The sequence below is a fragment of the Podarcis bocagei genome, assembly GCF_964188305.1.
Source record: "Podarcis bocagei genome assembly, chromosome: 3".
NCBI lineage: Eukaryota > Metazoa > Chordata > Lepidosauria > Squamata > Lacertidae > Podarcis > Podarcis bocagei.
Window position 1 is genome coordinate 24,786,721 of NC_138127.1, and position 21,271 is coordinate 24,807,991.

Sequence of the window (21,271 nt, forward strand, 5' to 3'; positions counted from 1 at the left end):
GTGCCGCTTGAATTATATAGTCATATATAATTCATATATTTGCAGTCGTACTTGGATTGCACCTGCCTTGGTAAACAGGTCAGTTTTTCAGAAGGGTGAAGGGTCATTTGCTGTCCTCCAAGAAAATATTCACATAGCATAAAGGTGGAACTTCAAAACTTTGAAGTATCACGCATGCATAAAGGCAGAAATGTGTATAGCCCATTACATTGCATTGCAGGCTGCAGAGATTACTGCAGAAATGGAAACCATATTGTTTGTGTGTGATGATTTTCCTCCCAACATTATATGATGTGGGGGTTTTCTGTACTGATAGGTTCATTTGGTTTCTAAGTTCTAATTTTTAGATATTTTTTCTCCTGGAACAGAAGAATTGCTTCCTGATTTTATTATAAAGAGTAGTTCAAATACAGGTTGCGGTCTTTGTTGCAGAAAAAGTTTAAATTCTTTTTCTCCACTCCCACCAAACTTGGTTACTTAAAGAAGAAAAGTTCATTGGCTCTGTTTCTGTCTGTCATTGGTCCCAGCTTCACCTACTGCCTTTGCCCCACGAATCCCAATGTGCACCAGCCCCCAATGCCTGTAACATAAAGGGCATGAATGAGTAGGGGAGGGAGCTAGCATTTTGCCTGAGTCCTATAACCACATGGATCATGCCACCTTGCTGCATGTGTAAATCTAGCTTCTCCTGAGTTTCTTAAGATAGAATCTTACATATTTTCTATTTTAGGACAACAGCAGTGATGATGATGGCCTTGCGGATGATCATTGTAATTCAGAATTGGGACAATGGCATCTGAAGCCAACTATATGTAAACAGTAAGTTTTGAAGTGACACATTTATGGCTTTCCATTAATAATCAACAGATGTGTCTTCTGAATCCAGTGTTCTTTTCGTTCCCCTGTTCTGTCATTTCCAAATTTAGAGCTCAAACTTTAAAAAAATTAATTCCTGCTCTGGTCAGGCAGGATTTGAACATTGTAAATAAGCTTGTATAAAATCTCTGCTTTTTTATTCTTTCAGAATTTAGATTACTCAACCTCTTTTTCTTCATTTGCCAATTCTGGGTTTACAAAAGAATTAATATACATTGTTACATTATTATGGCTTATGTTTGCTGTAAGTATCTGCATCACAAGTGAAATATTCTTAACAGTCTGCCTGCTCCACCAGAGAGAAACCTGTTAATGTTGTAAGCTTTTAGAATATCGCATTCAGAGCTACTGTGACTCTGTGCCACAGCCTGGCATGGATTGTCTCAAGCAGATGGTGGCTCAAGTATCTTTCTATCCAGCTCGAATCCAAAGGCTTAACGGTCGATGTAATACTACTTCAGATATCAGCTTTGCTTAGCAAAAAGGGCACAACTACTTTAATATCCACACATTTTAGGCTATGGCTTCTTATGTTGCTAACCAGTTCCTTAAATTTGCTTTTTCAATAGAAATATATTAGTAGTAGTAGTAGTAGTAAGTAGTAGTAGTAGTCACTTGATTTTTTTCTGTTTTTCACCTTATGTGTAAGCTGTTCTTAATATGTTGTTCCTCTTAAAAGTTTAATGGGCCAAACATAGAGTAACTGATATGGGTGAATATAACTGTACATAATTCTATTCTATGCTTGAAAAGTCCTACCAGTGGAGTGCTTGGGGAATATAATTTCTATACTGATGCAGGATCTGACCCTTGGAATTGCTGCTGGATAGATATCCTTATACACACACCTGGGCTACATTTGTTGTATAGTTGTTAATTACCTTCCAGCTTTAAGAATTAGGTAGATTATTTAGCATTGTGGCTCTACAGTTGAGCTGTGACTGACTTGTTATTTCCTTCCTAATTATGTGACCTTCAGCACTCTTTCACAACCTTAACTCCCATCTGCCTTATAAGAATATAAAGAGTTGGACATAAACTTTTCTCTTTGCAATAATAGCAGGTGATTAAAAATGTAGGCAAATTGATGCAAATCTAAATCCACTTGCTTTGAGATATACAGGTTAGAGGAAAAATGAAGTAAAGTTCTGATCTTTCGAGCGTAGTTCTGGGTCTTGTCTAGGCAAGGAATTAAGGAACCTGTGGTCCTTCAGACGTTTTTGGACTCCATCACTCAGTGGGATGGCCAATATGACCAGTAGTCAGAGAAGAATGGAGTTTTCATTCAGCAACATCCTGAGGGCAGCAAGCTCCCTCCCTGTTCCTGATCTAGCCTTATATTGTAATGAAATAATACATGTAAATAGCTGCTCAAATTATTTGTGTTTAGTCCTGTGTTAAATCTCACTGTAATTTACTTTAAATTCATGTAGCATTCACAATGAAATGAAAGCAAAATGCAGTATAGCTTTTAGGTGGAGTGAAACAAAACCTGTGTCTTCTTCCTCGGTGCACAGATATGAAGAAGAAAAAGGACACTTCTACTGTGTATGGATCATGAAAAAATCTACTTCTTTCTTTTTACACATACCTGTGAGAGCTATATGAACCCTCATCAAATAATATCATTTCATTGTTTTAACACTGTGGCATATGCAAAATTCTAATGAGACCAAAACAATTTGCTTTCTTGTAGGCCTTGCATTCTGCTTATGGATTCATTGCGAGGGCCTTCCCGATCAAACGTCGTTAGAACACTACGGGAGTAAGTAGTTGACCTCTCAAGCAAAACCTTTTCAGTCAATACTGGAACATCCCATAAAAGCATTTTTCTCATCCTCTTGATTTTATATTGCAGATACTTGGAGGTGGAGTGGGAAGTCAGGAAAGGCACTAAAAGAAGTTTCTCCAAAGATGTTATGAAAGGCTCAAACCCTAAAGTGCCACAGCAGAACAACTTCAGTGATTGTGGAGTTTATGTGCTACAGTATGTGGAGAGCTTTTTTGAGGTGAGATAATAATAATAATAACAACAACAACAACAACAACAACAACAACAACAACAACAACAACAACAACAATAATTTATTATTTATACCCCGCCCATCTGGCTGAGCCTCCCCAGCCACTCTGGGCGGCTCCCAATCAGTGTTAAAAACAGTACAGCGTTACATATTAAAAACTACCCTGAACAGGGCTGCCTTAAGATGTCTTCTGAATGTCAGGTAATTATTTATCTCTTTGACATCTGATGGGAGGGCGTTCCACAGGGTGGGCGCCACTACTGAGAAGGCCCTCTGTCTGGCTCCCTGTAGCCTCACTTCTCGCAATGAGGGAACTGCCAGAAGGCCCTCGGAGCTGTATTTTTAGTTTAAAATTTTAGGGACATTGAAATTATCGGGTTTAATTTAGCCACCATGCACATTTCTGGAGCCTGGGGATGGGAGTCACCTAATGAACTCCATGCAGCTGGGCTTTCTATACAGTCATACCCCGATTCTTGAATGGAATCCGTTCCAGAAGTCCGTTTCACTTCCAAAAAGGTTCAAAAACCAAGACACGGCTTCAGATTGACTGCAGGCGCTTCCTGCACTCAAATCGGAAGCTGCGTCGGATGTTCAGCTTCCAAAAAACATTCGCAAACCGGAACACTCATTTTGCGGCGTTCAGGAGACAAAACGTTCAAGTAGCAAGGCATTTGGGATCCTAGGTATGACTGTACTCTCTTCCCCCATGTGTCCCCTGCTACCCCCACAGTGGGAGGGGTGGAGGGATCATTCAATCTGGCAAGCTCGGGCAGGCGGAATGTTCGTAATAGCCCAAAATAGTGGAATTCAGTGTCACGCTATCTTGCTTTCTTTGTGGAATATGGCATTTTATGCAGAACTAACCACTTTCTCCAGACATCTGAACGGAAGCTCATGTACCCAGGGACATTGGAAGCAGTGCTTGTATGCACCTCTTGGCCCTGTCTCCACATTTTTCTACCTCCATGGCTTTTATTTTACAATGATTAGAGGTAGTTAACAAGCTGCAGTACAGCATTTGTAAAAGACCAGTTACTTCCCAATGTTATGTTTGCTTTGGATTTGATAAGGCAACTCCTGCCTATCTTTGCCCCATTCTCAGTGGGCTACTGTGTCAGGATGTCTAGTTGGCGGCAGCACCTTATAGGTTAAATTAAGAAGAATGAGCAAGAATGTAGCTTGCTCCACAACATAGAATAATGTTGATGGCTGAATCCTAGGATTAATGTTTCTGTTGATACTTTGTTTTGTTTTGTTCTATAGGTTATATAAACATGCACACATTTAATGTTCTATAGGTTATATAAACATGCACAGATTTAAAGTAAAGTAGCTTTAAAATGCTGTGGGGACTCTAGTTCCCCAGTGTGCCTTGAACAATTTTATAGATGCAAATGGATTAAGTACACATTTAAATTGTGTAGTGAGGTGTCACTAGGAACCGTTTCCAATGCATGTTGTATTGTGCTGAGTGTTGGAGCTGTAGAATTATTTGCAGATGATGATCCTTCATGAGCACTACAACAATGGCAGATAAGCAAACCTGTGCTCCATTTGTGACCCAAAAAAAAGCATCTCACTCCCTTTTGCCGTATTGTGTGACCCTGTGCAAAAGTTATCTAGGGCATTCTGGTAGAAGACCATAAACTGCTTCTAACTATAGATTAATCTGTAAGGTGTGAGCAAGACAACCTTCCTGCTTCCCTTATTAAGCCAGCATTCTAGCCTAATGCCCCGGGTCTACAGAACATTGTCACAGCTTTATCCTGGCCCCATCTGCACTATTCACTTAAAGGAGTATCATGGCACTTTAAACAGTCACGGCTTCTTCCAAAGAATTCTGGGAACTGCATTTTGTTATGGGTGCTGAGAGTTGTTAAGAGACCCATAATTCCGCTCATAGAGCTACAGTTCCTGAGAAGACAGATTGACTGTTAAGCCACTCTGAGAATTGTAGATCTATGAGGGGTATTGGGGTCCTCCTAACAATTCTCAGCTGTGACAGGCTACAGTTCCCAGAACTCCATGGGGGAAGCTTTGACTGTTTAAAGTGTTATGACACTGCTTTAAATGTATTGTGCAGATGGGACCTTAAGAAAGTAGCTGAATAGAACCAAATATAGTAATCAATGTTTCAATGTAATCAAAACTAGTTTAGCTAGGCCAGTTTATGCAGTCCGCTCATGAAGACCTTGTACATTTCAGCAAGCAGAAATATAGTTTTTATTGTTTTATTAAGAATTTCTGTATGGTTGTTTTCTTTAGGAGTATGTTGTACTATGTGTATGCTCTTTTAAGAGGAAACTGGAGGAAGGGTAAAAATGTAACAAATCTGGCATTTTCTGATATTCTTAATTTTTGAATACGTCATATAAAAGTCATACATTATAGGCCCTGTTGCTATAAACCTACTTCTTTTGTCTCTACTAGACTCCTATTCTAAGTTTTGAACTACCAATGAATTTAACAGACTGGTTTCCTCGCCCAAGAATGAAAACAAAACGGGAAGAAATACGAAACATAATCCTGAATCTACAGGAACAGCAGAACAAAGAAAAGAAGGGACAGAAGGACACTAATTTAGCAGAGAAATCTTTTCAGGAAGGAATAGAACAATTTATCAGCAGCTGTTCAGACTGAATATTTTCTCTTGCATGTTATGGCTACATTTAAAAAAAACAATCTTGAAATTTACCATATCCTCATTGCCCAAACTAAGGACTTGGAGTACTATCAACTGAAACTTACTGTTGATGCTTATAAATGTATGTCATTAATTAAACAGATTCCCCTCAATATATTAACTAGACAAATCTGTACATATGTTAATTAGTCCAACCTTTTTCAATATTTGTAATTAAGTTTTTCACTACATAGAAGACCTTTTGTTATGTATTTCTGTTAATAGAACTTAATAGAAACTTCTAGACACAAAGCAAATAAAGAAGATATTTATAGGATGAATTGGTTAACTCTTTCTGTGTTTAAGTAAAGTTGTCATTGAGCATTTCCCAGTAAGACTTCTGTAATGCACGGGGAATACCTATGTAGCAAGGTGATCAAACCCATACTTTGATTTACAGTTGCCATATACGAGATGTGTCTGCTTCAGCTATGTACAACAATATAAGAATGTGTCTAAATGCATTGTGTTTCCAAGGTGAGGAGTTTGCACTTTGAATCCGAGTGCCAGGCAGTGCAATCTTTAGTAAAGGACACTTCAGATAACGAAAGAAGGAACTTCACAAGTGCTTGGAATAATGCTGCTTTATGACCACAAGTTTACTCAAGCGGTATTTAATACAGTCTGAAACAGAGCTTAAGTAATACTGTTGAATCCTTTTTGGGGGCGTGGCTCCCGATCGTTGTTCAACTGTATTTTGACAATTCTTTCATTATAAAATTGTATTTTTTGTAAGTGTGCTTGGAAATAGCAGCAAATTGTCCACATTACATTTTCTGTGTCAGAATTCTGAATGTGCATTCATATGTGCTTTATCTGTCTGATGGAACATTTCTTAAATGTACGAGTACTATTTTTTTGTATTGTCCAGAAAACCAAAATATTGCTAGATGTCATTGCTTGCTTGCTTCCTTCCCCCCTCAATTTTAAGTAGAGTTATCTTCCAATACTGAGACAACTTGTTGGCATATTTCCATGATGTAATTTGATTTTTAAATTACGTTTCAAGAAGTACAGCCTTATGATGCCAGCTTTTCTAAAAAGTCCAAAAGAAATCAAGTCTCTTCCATAACTCCTTAAATATTCACAAGGTATTGATATTGAAAACTGGGGAACAGAAACTCCTTTGCAGATACGTTTTAGTGTAACAATGCTTTTGTCCAAAAGAGACTTTGAATGGGAGGAAATACACCGTTGGAATATGCTGAGTTTTAGACCATCATGACTCTGTATGTCCTTTTAACCTGTATACACAGGATTTTTTACTTTTGCATCGGTTCTTTATTTTTACAGCAGTGTCACCCGCTCAGTACACCTTTTTGCTTTTGTTTTTACACGCAGCTCGTTCTGATATTATTTTGTCCAAAGAGGAAGACCAAGTGCAGTACTGTTTGGAGCTGTAGTGCAGCACACAAAATTGCTTCTGTCTAATTGGCTTCAATTTAAGGAGCCCAGCTTTAGGATTGCAGCCTTATGTTTTCCCTACTTTCCCAATATTTGCCGTGGTCAGACCAGCTGTAGAACCCTCATGGCATTGTCAGTGTTACACTCAAGAAATCCATAGGGATAACTTGTGACTCTGAAGAAACACCTCTTGGCATTAGATATAAAAGCGCACAAGTGGCACTAATGATCCAGCATTTATGCCTCAAAATTGAGAATTACTAGTCATTTTTTAGAAAGCTAGCTAGAGTAAAACCTAAAAAGGATTGACAACAAATGTAAACATTTGTTGGTGTGGCAAAATAATAATAATAGTACTTCTTGAACAAGTTATATTAGAAGAGTAGAGTTAGCAAAATGCATACCAGCCTGGGCAAGGTTTTTTGTTGAAATGATTTTTTTAAAAAACAAAAACAAACAGGTTGTGGTATACTTTAGTTCTGATTACATGGTTCTGTTTTTCAGAATGTCCTGGAGCTTGTATTCCTTTTCGAGATGTGAAGAATGCAATGTTTCTCTTAATATTATGGTAATGGATCAGTCATGCAGCAACCTGATACACATGTTGATATAGGAAATTTATTTTTTTAATAAAATGGTCAAAAACAAGTTTGAAGACCTTGGGTAATTTATGTTGCATGTTGCCTAGCTTTAATCCTGATTTGTTTCTACAGTGTATTGAAAAACAACAGCACATGCTCATCTGACATTCATCAGCACCTGAGTTCAAGTATAAAAGTCGAGCTGAAATCCTATACAGAGAAACCAAAGGAGGGAATGCACCGATAGAGGCTGCAGTCCAGAACACACTGGCCTGGGAATAAGTTCCATTGAAGTCAGTGAAGCTTCCTTCTGAGTAGACATACACAGAGGTGTACTCTTAGTGGGTGTGTTTATAAAAATACATTCTTGCCTGCATAATAATGCTTTTAAGACAGTATGACCTGTATTCATTAAAAGCAGCATGAATGAGTTCTTCAGAGAAAGCGATCAAATAGCTTACTAATTAGATGTCTCTCTTGTATTGGTTTTCATGTTGGATAGAATAACTGTTAGGAATTCTTATAAAAGTTTTAGGTTACTTAGCATGAAAAATGTATGATGTGCTGGTAAACATTTGCTAGAGGCAGAAGGAGAGGTGACATTTAATATTCCCTTGTGGCATTCTTTATTTTTCTTGCTGAGAGAATTGCCTGCTTACACTTAAGAGTGCAGAACGTTTGGGGAATATTCTAAAATGAGGTCTGGTTAATCTAGTGTAACAGGACTTTCCTTTTTATTTAGATGTTTGTATCTTCCTTTCCCAAAGGCTCCGTGACAAGTTTAGCTGAAGAAACATTTCAGACACCCCTTTTAAAATGTGAGATGGTGCTCAAAGCAGATTTTTATAAAACGACGGAGCACATGATAGGAAAAGTGTGGGGGCGGGAGTGGGAAGGCACATGTTTGAGAAACTTTATACACCAACTTTCATGACCTCTAAAAATTCTCCCAAGCATTGTATGCTTTAATATTTTCCTCTTTTTTCAGTTGATGTCCCCTATTGGTTTGGTTTTGCAAATGGAGAATGTAGTATTGTTGCTTTCTCAACCATCCCTCTTAACGCTTGGTTTCTAGGCCCTTTCTCATGCTTTCCCTCCTCTGCACACATCCCAGCTTCTCAATATCCTCCTTTAATTGTGGTGCCTGGAACTGGACACAGTACTCCAGGTGGGGTATGACTAAGGCATTCATTTTGTTTGTTTTGACCCAGTTCTCCAATGTGTTACTCTTCTCTTGAATCCTGATTCTGTCTTCTGCAGTACAAGCTACCCATTCCAGTTTGGTGTCATCTGCAAACTTGATGAGCAGCCCCTCCGTTCCTTCATCTAAGTCATTTATAAAGATGTTGAACAACACTGGGGCCAGGATAGATCCCAGCGGTGTCATACTTGTCACTCTCCCCCCCCCCCCCCAGTATGGTGAAGCATAAGTACAGTTCTTTACAATTGCTAAACAGGCAGCAAAACCACCAAGATCCTTGGCAATTTCCAAGTGGTCCAGAGATAAACAACAAAGTTTGGGAACCGCTGATCTAAACACATCTTGCTTGGAGGCAAGTCCCAACACTTTTACTTGAACTTACTACAGTGCCAGTGTATATAGAATTCTGGCTAGGAAAATTTCCTCATTCTAGGAAGCCTTGCTGAATACTGTTAGATTTCATTTTGTCGTAAGAAACCAAGCATGGTGATTTGTGTTCGAATTGGTAGTCCAAGCATTAGGTCAAAGAGTTACAAGTGAGTATATGCACCTTTGAAATCACTTGAGTTGGTGGGGTATGTACAACTCGCATGCATTTCACTACTTAAATCTTACTTCTAATTTTCTTGTTCATTTTTGCCCTTTAGTTTGATCTGTTCCTTCCCCTGTAACATTAGAGAAGTTTTACAGAAACCAGACATTCTTGTGGGCCAGTAAACCAAGGCAGCATTTCCTTTTTCATTGGAGTATTTGGGTAGAATGTAGTATAAAGGGTAGAAGTCTATAAATAATGCATCAGATTACTCATTCTCACCTTTCCTTGTAAAGCACTACAAAGATTTTCCTTTATAGCATTAAAACCAAAGCTGGTCAGAAGAAAGCATATTACGTTTTTTCTAAAAAAAATAAGCAGAAACATGAACTTTTGCTCAGAATAGAGTCATTGAAATGAATGGCCACAACTAACTTGTTTCATTAATTTAAGTGGGTCTACTGAGTAAAGATTAGTTGAATGCAGACTATTGTGTACTTTGTCCAAAAATCTAACCAATCTGGTTGGAGCACATCTTGCCTTTTTTTGAGTTGTTTTGTTTGTTTCCTAAATACAAAGCTTTATAAAAAGAAGTAGTGTTGAGTCCTTTCTTCAAATTCTTGAAAGGAACATAGGACTACAGCTTTTCCTATACAGTCAAACCTTGGTTGTCGAACGTAATCCGTTCCGGAAGACCGTTCAACTTCCAAAATGTTCAACAACCGAAAACGGAAAGCGGAAGCCTCAGTACAATAGGGAAACTCAAAACAGAAGCCACATAGAACATTCGGGTTTCGAAAATCGTTCAAAAACCGAAACAGTTACTTCTGGGTTTTTGGCGTTTGGAAGCCAAAACGTTCAAAAACTGATCCATTCAAGAACTGAGGTTTGACTGTATTAAAAAGGGGCAATTGGATCATGTAAATTTCAAGAATTGCCTTGCAGGGTTCTATACAGAAGAACACATATATATTTAGTGGGTGCCAAAGTGTGCCCTTGTCCAGGGTGCCATATTAGCATAGTCCACCACTATAAGTGGGATTAACCCTGTCCTTCCTTTTGAAGTGCAACATGAGTTGCAATTTAACAGCACTCTTATGTTAATGTCTGCCAATAAATGTACTTGTAGTGGGAAAACCCATTCCTGGTCTGCTTCCAAAATGTATATGGAGAAGCATATATTTGTAGGACATTGCTACAACTGGAATAGCCCCAAGCATACAGCAGGTTTGTCACACAAGATGGTTCTGGGGGCGGCAGCAGTTCTGGCCTCAAAAAAAGAATGGAACTGAGCGATTTGTATACATTAAAATACATTACGCTGCAGCAAACTACCGTATTTCCTCTTATGCATCCTGCTTGTGCCTTGAAAACAAAACAAAACACTACACAGCAAATTTAAAACAACTCTTTAAAATTCAGTAGATGCTCTGCACACCACTTCGTAACATAAAATACAGTGGTGAAGCCTGCTCATGAACTATGCAGCACAGAAGAGCACCAGAGCACACATGACATTAAATGCATCATAGCATTGAACAGGCAAATTTTAAGCAAATGCTAATAGCATCAACTGTGCAGGGAGGACGACTCATCTTTACCCAAGATGCAGCAAGTGTGTGAGTATTAACCCTTTCTTTGAGTGCTACAACCCTGAATAAGATTCCTCCTCTGTTGCTCTGTGCATTGTGAGGAAATCCTGGCACCAATTAGCAGCTTTCGGGGAGGAATTTTATTCAGGACTCCAGCACATTAATAAAGAGTTAAATTCTCTCTCCACACCTATGGCAACCTGAATAATTACCAGACCTCCCAGTCCATGAGATTCCCCACCCCCATTGTATGATAATACTATATAATTTTGGCCCAGGCAGAGTTGGACAAAAAAAGGGGGGCAGTGGTGGGAAATAGATGCGATTTTCTCTTCTGCCTGCCACAGTTTATATATTTTGCTTGCTACTGCAGTTTTACTATGATTTTTGTGACGTTAATAGTTACCGGTAAATACCATCCTGAAGGATGCAGATACTGTGGCATGAAGGGTTAATTTGGGGAGTGAGGTTGTAGCTGTGGTATCTTGCCAGTTAAAATTTTAAAAATTATTGCTGTTTGCTTGCTCTGTTAGTGAAACCATTGGCTTTTGGATCATTGGTTGCTTTTGGATAATAACTGCTCTGGGAACCCTTCAGTATTGAAGAGCAAGATCTATGTAAATTTATACACAATTGACACAAGGGAAAATAACAATAACCAAAGACCATCTATGTCCTGTAAAGTTCCCATTAACAAGATGCTCTGTGATTGCCTCTGTGTGTGCCAATAAACAAATGAAGGCCGTTTTCTAGCAGAGGTCATCACCTAAGGTTGTTGGTATGTGCCAGGGAACTAAGAAGAAAAGTGGGAGTGGCATGAAAAACAAGGTGGAAATAACCTTGCACTGACATCACAGAAATGGGTCACCCACTTTAACCATCCCAGCAATAATTGTTTTGTTATGTGAATGCCATGTTATGTGAATGAGGAACGTAATTAGCTGCAAAGCATGCCTTTTGTAAGAATCCTGCCCAAACATATCTCAGAAACTGCTTTTGGAAAGCCTGAAGTGAAGCTATTCAGACTTTGAATTGTGAACTTTGCTTGTTAGCTTTTTATTTTAGAAATGGGATTTCTACTGCACTCCTGTGACAATGGGCATGGGAAGAAAAGGTGTTCCATTGAGCCTGCACTCCTGCATTCTAGGCCAAAGAGGAAAGTATTCTTTGTAAGAATGTGCAGGTCAGCTTTGTAGCTGAAAGCGCCACTCTGCGTCCCACAAAGATGAAAAGAAAAAGAAAACAAACTTGCTCAGAGCTGGTTTCAATAACACAGGAAATTCTGGGCTGGACAGGGGATTTATTGCCTTACTGTGCTCAAACAACATGAGTCCTACTTGCTCCGAGCTTCCTTCCTTCCTTATGTATCTTCCTAACAAATGCCCACATTGAACATCTATCCTTTCTCTCCTAATGTTCCAAAAGTGTTTGTTATTGCTGCAGATATTCATTCATCTCAGAAACCTGTATGTCAGGACAGGAAAAACTTCTTCAAAAAAGAAGGTTTGGGGAAGGGAACGTCACATTTGGATGAACAAAGAAAACTCAATCTTCACTTCCTAAATACAGTATATTGAATCACAAATTGAACCTCGAAATACCAAGATACATGGAAAGACAGGGATAATAAAATACTAAATATAATATTTCATAAAATATTAAAATGCATGGACTGCTGTAGCTGCGCACAAGCTTTGTTGGTGTTGTGCTAGATAAAACCTCCGTATTCTTTGCGTATGATCGTGGTGTGGGTACCCATTCTCTCCTTTTCTATGGGGTGGGGGGCCTGAGGCGATGCTTTGCCTTTGCCATGCAGCAGACTCGGAAGATTAGACTCGTGCGGGCAGCCAAAGGGGAGAGCCCTGAGCAGGGAGCCTCTGCTATCTGAACAACCCTCCGAGTCCTCCTGCCCCGCTGCAGATCGCTCGAGTTCTACTTCTTGCATACAGTGGTACCTCGGGTTACATACGCTTCAGGTTACAGACTCCGCTAACCCAGAAATAGTGCTTCAGGTTAAGAACTTTGCTTCAGGATAAGAACAGAAATCGTGCTCCGGCGGCGTGGCAGCAGCAGGAGGCACCATTAGCTAAAGTGGTGCTTCAGGTTAAGAACAGCTTCAGGTTCAGAAAGGACCTCCGGAACGAATTAAGTACTTAACCCGAGGTACCACTTTATATGACTTAGAAGTCCGAGAAAGGGCAACGAACTGGGCAGGCGACTTCGGCGCCGCTTACTGAGCACGCTCGGCTGGGTCCGCGCATGCTCAGCATCCCTTGGCCAGGGAGGAGCGCGGACAAGTGCCGCTCCAAGTTGCAACTCCGGCCGGCACCAGGCGCTTCCTCCTCCTCCCTCTCCTGCCGTGGCGTCAGCGGAGGCCCCGCCCCGGCCGCTCTCGGCTCCCAGGAGCGCCGGGGCGGAGCTGCGAGGAGCAGCAGCAGCAGCCGCGCAACGCCCGGGCCGAGTCGGCATCAGCTGGGGACGAAGCGCGGCGGCGGCGGCGGCAGGTAAACGGGGGGGCCAGACGGAGAGCCCCGCGCTCTGCCTTCCTCCCTCTCGGCTCAGAAAGCCGGCGGCTGCGCTGCTGCTGCCCTGTCCCCCCTTCCGCCTCTTCTGGCTCTTTCCCCCCTCCCCGTCTCTGAGCCCCTTCCCTCTTTTTCCATCCCGAGTTTCTTCTCTCTTTCTCCGCCTCCCTCCCTCTCTCCCTCCCTCTGCTTGCATTCGGGTCAGCTTTCTGTCTTGGGCTTTTCCCCTCCTGTTGCTGACGCTGTTCATGTGGGAACCCTGATTGACTTTTGTTAGATACAGCTTGGAATACGACTTGTTTTATTATAGATAGATATGAACAGCAACATAGGCTTTGGTTTGGGGAAGTTGTTAACACTTTCCAAGATCACCTCCCACAAACACGCATTAAAAGTCACCTCCAAAAGCATACACTAGCCTGCTTTTTTATGTACATTGCAAGTAATCTTTTTTTTTCTACACACACAGCATGTTTGTGCATATGTATGTGTCATAATCTACATGTATGTGTATATATAGGTTAAAGGGTGGCTTTCCATCCTGTTCGTCATTTGCGGCATGTTGTTTTATGGAATGATTTAGCCTCTCTGATTTTTGAAACTTTGGGTGGCAGTTGTTGCAGGTTGATTGCTCACCTTTAGGAGAACTTCTAAATGCGGTAATTACTCTCTGTAGGAAGTGATTGCATCTGGGAGAGGCTGCAGAACTTTTGACCTAAAGAGAACTTTGAAGGTTTCTGAGTTCTGAAAAAAAAATCCGCCCCACAAACACACTTACCTTGGGTTTGTTTACTGCTTATATCAGATATATCACATATTCTGAAATGAAGAAAGAAGCTGACATTCCAGACATAGCTGTCAACTTTCCCCTTTTTAAAAGGGAAATTCCCTTATTCCGAATAGGATTCCTCGCAAGAAAAGGGAAAAGTTGACAGCTATTATTCCAGAGCAGTTGGTATTTGGAGAATGGGGAGCGGGGTTTAAAGTTCCCGATGCTGTGTGTTGCCATATGATATGGGAGGATAGTGGGTACTCATGAGGTTTAAATTATTATTATTATTATTAACAATAACATTAGAAATTATAGCTACGAAAGGAGGTTTCCTGGCACACAGTGGTTGTTACCTTGTCTGCCTCTTTCATTAAATTAACATGCCACCTGCTAATTAATTCAGGATGTGATGATTACTGTGGAACCTGAGTCTCTGGTGTTAATAGAGAAGTCCTGAGCCCTTACCTGAGTAATCTCTTATAATTAAAGACGGAAGCAATGAGGATGCACTCTGGGTTTTGCAGCAGGGAAAAGTTAGACTTCCTTATCAGGATGTTTATTACAGCATAACCTTCCTCAAAACTTTCAGGGAAAAGATAAACACCAGCATTTGGTGGGAGGTTCTGACCCAAAATGCACACCTGAGATCAAAGGTCACAGGCTATTAGTACAAGTTACAGAAGAATATCTATGCTTGTCTGCTACAATAAAAAAACTTATAAAAAAAGAAGTTGCATCAGCTTTCAGAGCCAGGAACTAATTGTGAGATACATTAAATGGAACAGCTTTGGATATTTGGTAGGTAGGGAAGAGAAGTTACCAGGCTGCAATAATGGTATTGTGGTACTTATGGACTCCTGTTGAATGTCTGAAGCTGAGGCTCGGGGAGGGGGGTGTCTCCCCCATTGGGAAGTGTTCATAGTCTAGATGGAGAACAGAGTGCACACATTTCTCTGTGGCAGAAATTGTGATTCACAAACTCTGGCCCGGATCTCTTGTTGAATCTCTCAGGTGTTCTAATTAGATTGCGTATATTTATACGCATATGTGTATTCTCTCTCTGACTTCAGCCAATATGGTGCTCCCTATATAATGAAGGACTACAACTCCCATCATCCTAGAACCCCGGGCCATGCTGTCTGGGGCTGATGGAAGTTGGAGTACAGTGACATTTGGAGGAGCCATGTTGGGTATCTTTGGTGCACATACTCACAGATAAGGAAATGGAGTGAGCCTAAGTTTACGTTACAGTCTCCCCATACATGTTGCTAAAAGCAACTGCTGTGTAGTGAGCGTATTTTATTGTATATGGAGATCTCTAGCATGCCTGAACTATAAGAAGCTATACATTCTATTTAGAAGTACTAACTATGCCATCCTGGTCTGCTCCAAGGCTGCAGTGAATAGGAGATGGAGACAGAAAGCACAGTGGGTGCTAGGAGGTAATTTCTGGCATCATCTCCAGGGCAGCTGTAACTTGTGCTGACTGCCCACACAGTGAGCAAGGTGAGAACGAAAGATAACAGGAACTGGGCTGCAAAATGATAATATAATACATTTTATCATGGATTAATTCAGGAAGGAAGGGTGATGGTTATCTATGAATCTTGAGAAATTGCTTCCTTTGTGGCGTGTGGCAGAAAATTAATCATTTTAAGTGTTTGGTCTTGCATTAGCTGTTGATATTAAATTTCAGTTTGTCTGATGGCCCCTGTTTCGGGAAGCTGTGCCTTTCTTTGTGTGGGTTTAAGTTTTGTACAGAAATTGGGAAAAGTGGAGACACTGGAATGGTATTGCTAAAGTCAAGAACCATGCCTGTCTCTTCCTTGGGCAAATTCTCTGTTGGTGATGGGACATGACTAGTTCATGGTATTTCAAATGCTCCTTAAGGTAGAGGGGAGTGACTTTCATTATGCTATTTGTCTCTTGAATTATGCAAAGCTGAACGAGGCATGTACATGTATATCAGTAAGTATAGCTTCTTAAAATGTTGTCTAGGATACTGTAAGCCACCTAGAGAATGTTGCTATTGGGTGGCAAGGGAATCTTAAATTATACTGTAGATTCCATTAGATTAGGACAAGCCTCTTGCATAAACCTATGCCTCTATTTGGATCTTGGTCATTGTTAATTGGGCATTTTCACAAACTATTAAGTATTCAGATGTAGAGCTTTACATGCAAAATATCCTAGGTTCAATCTCTGGTATCTCAAGGTAGGGTAAGGAATGTCTCCCATCTGAAATCGCGGAGAGCTACTTCCAGTCTTTGTTGACAAAGCTGAGCTAGATGGATTAATGATCTGACTCTGTATAAGACCGCTTCCTATGTTCCTGTAACCCGTGAAAACCACTTGCCAACATATTTCTCAGTACTTTTGACTATATGACATAATTAGATGGTGCTGGATATTTTGCAGATTAACCAGGGAAACCCGAGATGCAACATATTATTTTGGACTGTGGACAGAATGCATTATTTTTACATGTTACACTTTCATGGGCAAAGGAAGAAGGGAATTGCTTGCAGGAGTGATTTTTGAATTAGAAAATGTGTGCATTTTCCATAGCATGGCATTTCTCGCATCATATTTTCCCATATGCAGACGGCACTGCCCACCCATAGTGCAGGATTCTGCGTGTGTGTGCTGCGTAGAAAGGGCATTTCAACAAGCTGTAAATGGGGGCTTTGTATCCCGTGAGTTTTGGGTGTACTATATGAGCAGATGCAGTTAAATCTCATATGCAGGAGGTCCCTTAGCAGTGAATGTGATGCAAGCAGTTCCTAACAGGTGTTACTGCTTTCACCCTTCAGATTAGAGGCAAAATAACTAAAGATACTGCAGTAATTGATCTAGATAATATGGTGTCTTTCAGAGCAATAAATATAGTTGAATAATTACAGATTCTGATCCCAGAGCAGGACTAGATCTCGTCATTTGCAACTAATGCTGATGGAGAGATGAGCTAATTCCCTCACACAGTTCTTGAAATCATTAAGTTGTAAAATGGCCTGTGAACCTGATCCTCAGTTCAGGAGAGTACAAAGGTTGACAGCTGAAACAAGCCTTCTTGTGCTGCAAGTATGACACATTAACAGAGGTGAAAAATGAGACTCTTGCTCTCCAATTTAGCTTTAGTAACAAGCTCTGCCAAAACCCAAGTACACTATAAATTGTTGATGGTGGTTATTTTAACATCCCTCAAGAGTCTTTCAAGGATTACAGCATTATGGCGATAATAAAAACTAAAAAAAAAAAATGCATTGTTATCTTTACTGGCAAGAGAAATATTGGAATAAAAGCCAAACTGTTGCATGTTTAATTAATTAGAAAGAGTTTTAGGCTGTATTTTTTAAGGGCAGAAGCCCTCTCAGGGTAGCTGACAAGGTAAAAATAAAACACACTCACAGCATACTTAATAAAACCTAATTTATGTAAGGCATACTCAGTAGTATAAATAATCTCTCCAGGTTTAGTCCTGGGGGGAAATTGCCTTTCTGAAGCATATCACCAAATGAGAGACCCTTTGTTAGAGGAACAGGTTATTCACTCTGTGTGATGACTCCTGCAGTAGAGCTCATAAGGAACTGGCCCGGTTGTCTGAAGGGGTCTGGGCCATTCTGAATGGTTTTTATCAAGTTCTTATTTTTATCAAGTTATTATTGAAAACCAACAGAGCATTGCAGTGCTTAATACTTAGTAGGCCAAGGCTGGAGTCTTGCAAAAAGTTCAAAACAAAAGAAATGATGCAAAGCCTTTCTGACTTCAATTTACTCCACAGTAAAAGAGGTTTTCTTTTTTAAATGAGAGTGTTTTTTGGTTGTTGTTTTTGTAGAGAGGCTTGCTTTCCCAGGCAGTTTGCTGTTTTTTTTCTTATTGTGGATAGCTGTAGGCAACTTTGTAGACAATACACACGGAACAAAGTTTCACAGAAAGATGGATAAACAGTAATTTAGCTGCACCCTTAGTTGTATTTATTATGAGCAGCATGTCTGTTAAAAATAGAAAAGAAAAGAAAAATGAACAATATCATAGGAGGGCAGGGGAGAACGTAGCCAGTGTTACTGACTACGTCAAGAAATCTTGTCAGGATGTAGGTAGCTAAAGCTTCTAGTGAAGAGCAGCAGTTCTCTATGGTTGAAAACAGAGGTCTTTCTCACAGTTGGTAGAGCATGAGAACCCAGGGTCTGGGTTCGAGTCTCACATTGGGCTTCACTGCAGGGGGTTGGACTAGATGATGCTCATGGTCTCTTCCAGCTCTACAAGTTTATGATTCTATGATTCTCAGCCCCACCTAAAGATGTTGGGGATTGAACCTGTGGTATTTTCCATGCTTCTTCAGGGATATCTCCCTTTGGGGCATCCACAACATTAAAGCAAACCATGCATGGGAGAACCTAAGGCTGAGAGCAAAGTGGAAGTTGATTATTGATTCCCTCTCTTGAAGGGCCACTTGGAAGGGTCAGCTTGCCTTCTAGAGTGTGCCTGTATCAGGAGGCATTTGCTGTCGGTTGTCATTGTGCCAAGTTACCTGGTGAGATGATCTTCTTCTGGTTTGAGCATGAAGCACCTGATACCAGGTAGTAGCAGGTGAAACTCGTTGACTATTAGCAGCTTGGCAGCTGGGAACTGGCAGCTCTGCCCATTGGGACTTTGCATTGTTACACAGTTAGTCATAGCTGTTTTCATTCTTAATCAAACGCTTTCAGGGTGGGGCTTCCTTGGAAGGCTACTGCTTGCCTCTCTCTTTTCTTGCCTAAGCAGGGAGGCAGCTGCCAGGCCCTGGCCCTGAGGGCTACTGTGCCTTGAAAAGGGCAGAGCAGCTAGAATTTCACCCTGTGTAGCTTTCCCCATGAAATGTTTGCAGTGCTTCCTAAGGGTACTGGAGAAATCTCTAAGCAATTCTGGCAGCATGACAGCACTATGACAGGGGCCAGCAAAGAGGGGGATTTCATGGGGTTTTGTGACTTGATCATAATGTTCAACCTGCCTCTAGGCCACAGGTTCCCAAATTTATTTGGCCTACCACCACTTTTTCATAAAAATAATTACTTAGCACCCTCCTGGAAATCTACCTTCTTTAAGTGAATGAACAGAAAGATGCATTGACAAATTTGTGGTTTTTTATGTGTCTATATTTCTACCTATGTCCTACAACATAGTAAAGAAAGATGCTATTGTAAATAAGACACCTTGAAGCTTTAAATTATAAAATTACTTATTAAAATCAACCATAGTAACATAGTGCATTACACACAAAGGATAATATTCAGGTAGGTAGCCATGTTGGTCTGATGAAGAAGTATCTGAAGAAGTGTGCATGCACATGAAAATTTATACCCAGAACAAACTTAGTTGGTTTCTAAGGTGCTACTAGACAATTTTTTAATTTCGAAAGGATAATATTAAAATAAAAAATGCTTGTGAAGATCTGTCGGTGGACTTGACCACTGATTTTGAGTTATAACTAGAATTTTGTGTGTTTATTTGGAAAATAAAGTAATCACGGCGACTTTAACTCTGTGTTACATTGGTAAGCATAATTACAAAACAGATGAAGCATGTATGGATGGTTTTTCAAAAAATTCTTCTTTCTTTCTACCACTCCCTTATTTTTATTCAACCCCCTGCCCCAGTTGCACCCAAAGCTACTACCACCCCCTGGATTGTTCCAGCACCCCCCAGGGGGTGGTATTGCCCACTTTGGGAAAACAGTGCTCTTGGCAGTTGCTGACCAAAGTAATGATGGATGGATACTCCTTTCCTCCCATCCCAGCAACTCACCCATTGTCAAATTAGCAGAAAGACCCTGACATAAAATGTGTCTAAGAGAGATGCATTGGTGAGACACTCATGTTAAGTGTTATAATAATATTTATAATAATAAATATACTCACTTTGATTGCATTTGTCTTCTGTCTCTTCCTGTATGGATGTTAGCTCATGAGGAATTTTTATTTTTCTTGGACAGATGAGTCTACAGTCTACCTTGTACTTCACTTACAAAATGAATTGTTTTAAAATGGCCATGCGATGGCATTTACCGTATTTTTTGCACCATAACACTCACTTTTTTCCTCCTAGAAAGTAAGGGGAAATGTCTGTGCGTGTTATGGAGCGAATGCCTACGGGTGGCGGGTGGTGGTGGGGATCTGCTGCAGTTGTGAGCAGAGGATCCATGGTTCCCCTTCCTTCCCTCCTCCGTGGCTCGCTTTGAAACAGCAAAGCGGGAGAAGAGCCGCTGAGTGGGGAGGAGAGAGGGACAGAGAGCCTGCATGCTTTAAAGCAGTGGTCCCCAACCTTGGGCCTCCAGCTGTTTTTGGACTACAATTCCCATCATCCTTGACCACTGGTCTTGCTAGTGAGGGATGATGGGAGTTGTAGTCCAAAAACAGCTGGAGGCCCAAGGTTGGGGAACACTGCTTTAAAGGAGCAAAGCAGGAGATGAGAGGAGCCGCTTACATGAGTCCGGAGCTGCTTTTTTCAGCGAGCCGGGGAGGAGGGAGAGAACAGCTCGCTAAATAGCAGCAAAGTTTTTCGCAAGCAGGCTCTCTGTCCCTCTCTCCTCCCCACTCAGTTGGCTAAATAGCAGCAAAGTTTTTCAGCGAGCCAGGGAGGGGGGAGAGAAGCAGAGCCTTTAAAGGAGCAAAGCGGGAGAGGAGAGGAGCCTTCTCCTCTTATACCCCTCTTCTGCATTATTAACAGCATCCTTCTCCACCCACCCCAGGCGTGCTCCTTGTCCCTTGAGTGCTTTTCCTTCCCTCCCCACTTAAAACGTGGTTACAAAGCATGGATCCACATGGATCCTCAGGATTTTTGCACTGGGTCACCCCAAATTCACAATCAGATCACATAGCATGTCCATGGCTACAGCTTGCACCAAAAAAATCACGCACCCACTGTTGCCTGGGGCCGCAGTGGTGCAGAAACGTGGTTACAAAGCACGGATCCACATGGATCCTCAGGATTTTTGCATTGGGCTACCCCAAACTCACCGTCAGATCACATGTCTGTGGCCACAGCATGAACCACAAAATCATACATCCACTGTTTCGTTTAGAATATTTTTTTTCTTGTTTTC

The 21,271-nt window shown here is 40.8% G+C and overlaps 2 protein-coding genes across 8 annotated transcripts in view; both read left to right on the top strand.

Moving 5' to 3' along the window:
* SENP6 (SUMO specific peptidase 6) overlaps positions 1 to 7,638 on the top strand; it is a 73,880-nt gene extending 66,242 nt beyond the window's left edge. For all 3 annotated transcript variants that reach the window (XM_081187337.1, XM_081187335.1, XM_081187336.1), the window contains 4 exons: positions 731 to 819; positions 2,573 to 2,641; positions 2,735 to 2,885; positions 5,334 to 7,638. In XM_081187337.1, the coding sequence (XP_081043463.1) occupies positions 731 to 819; positions 2,573 to 2,641; positions 2,735 to 2,885; positions 5,334 to 5,543 (519 nt within the window). In that variant the 3' untranslated portion in view covers positions 5,544 to 7,638. The remainder of the gene's footprint in view (positions 1 to 730; positions 820 to 2,572; positions 2,642 to 2,734; positions 2,886 to 5,333) is intronic.
* A 5,633-nt stretch (positions 7,639 to 13,271) lies between these two features.
* MYO6 (myosin VI) overlaps positions 13,272 to 21,271 on the top strand; it is a 110,164-nt gene continuing 102,164 nt past the window's right edge. For 2 of the 5 annotated variants that reach the window (XM_081187327.1, XM_081187328.1), the window contains exon 1: positions 13,275 to 13,400. The gene's annotated coding sequence lies outside the window, so the exon portion shown is untranslated. Of the gene's footprint in view, positions 13,401 to 21,271 lie in introns of all 5 variants that reach the window. The other 3 variants (XM_081187329.1, XM_081187330.1, XR_014006203.1) reach the window with 2 other exon arrangements.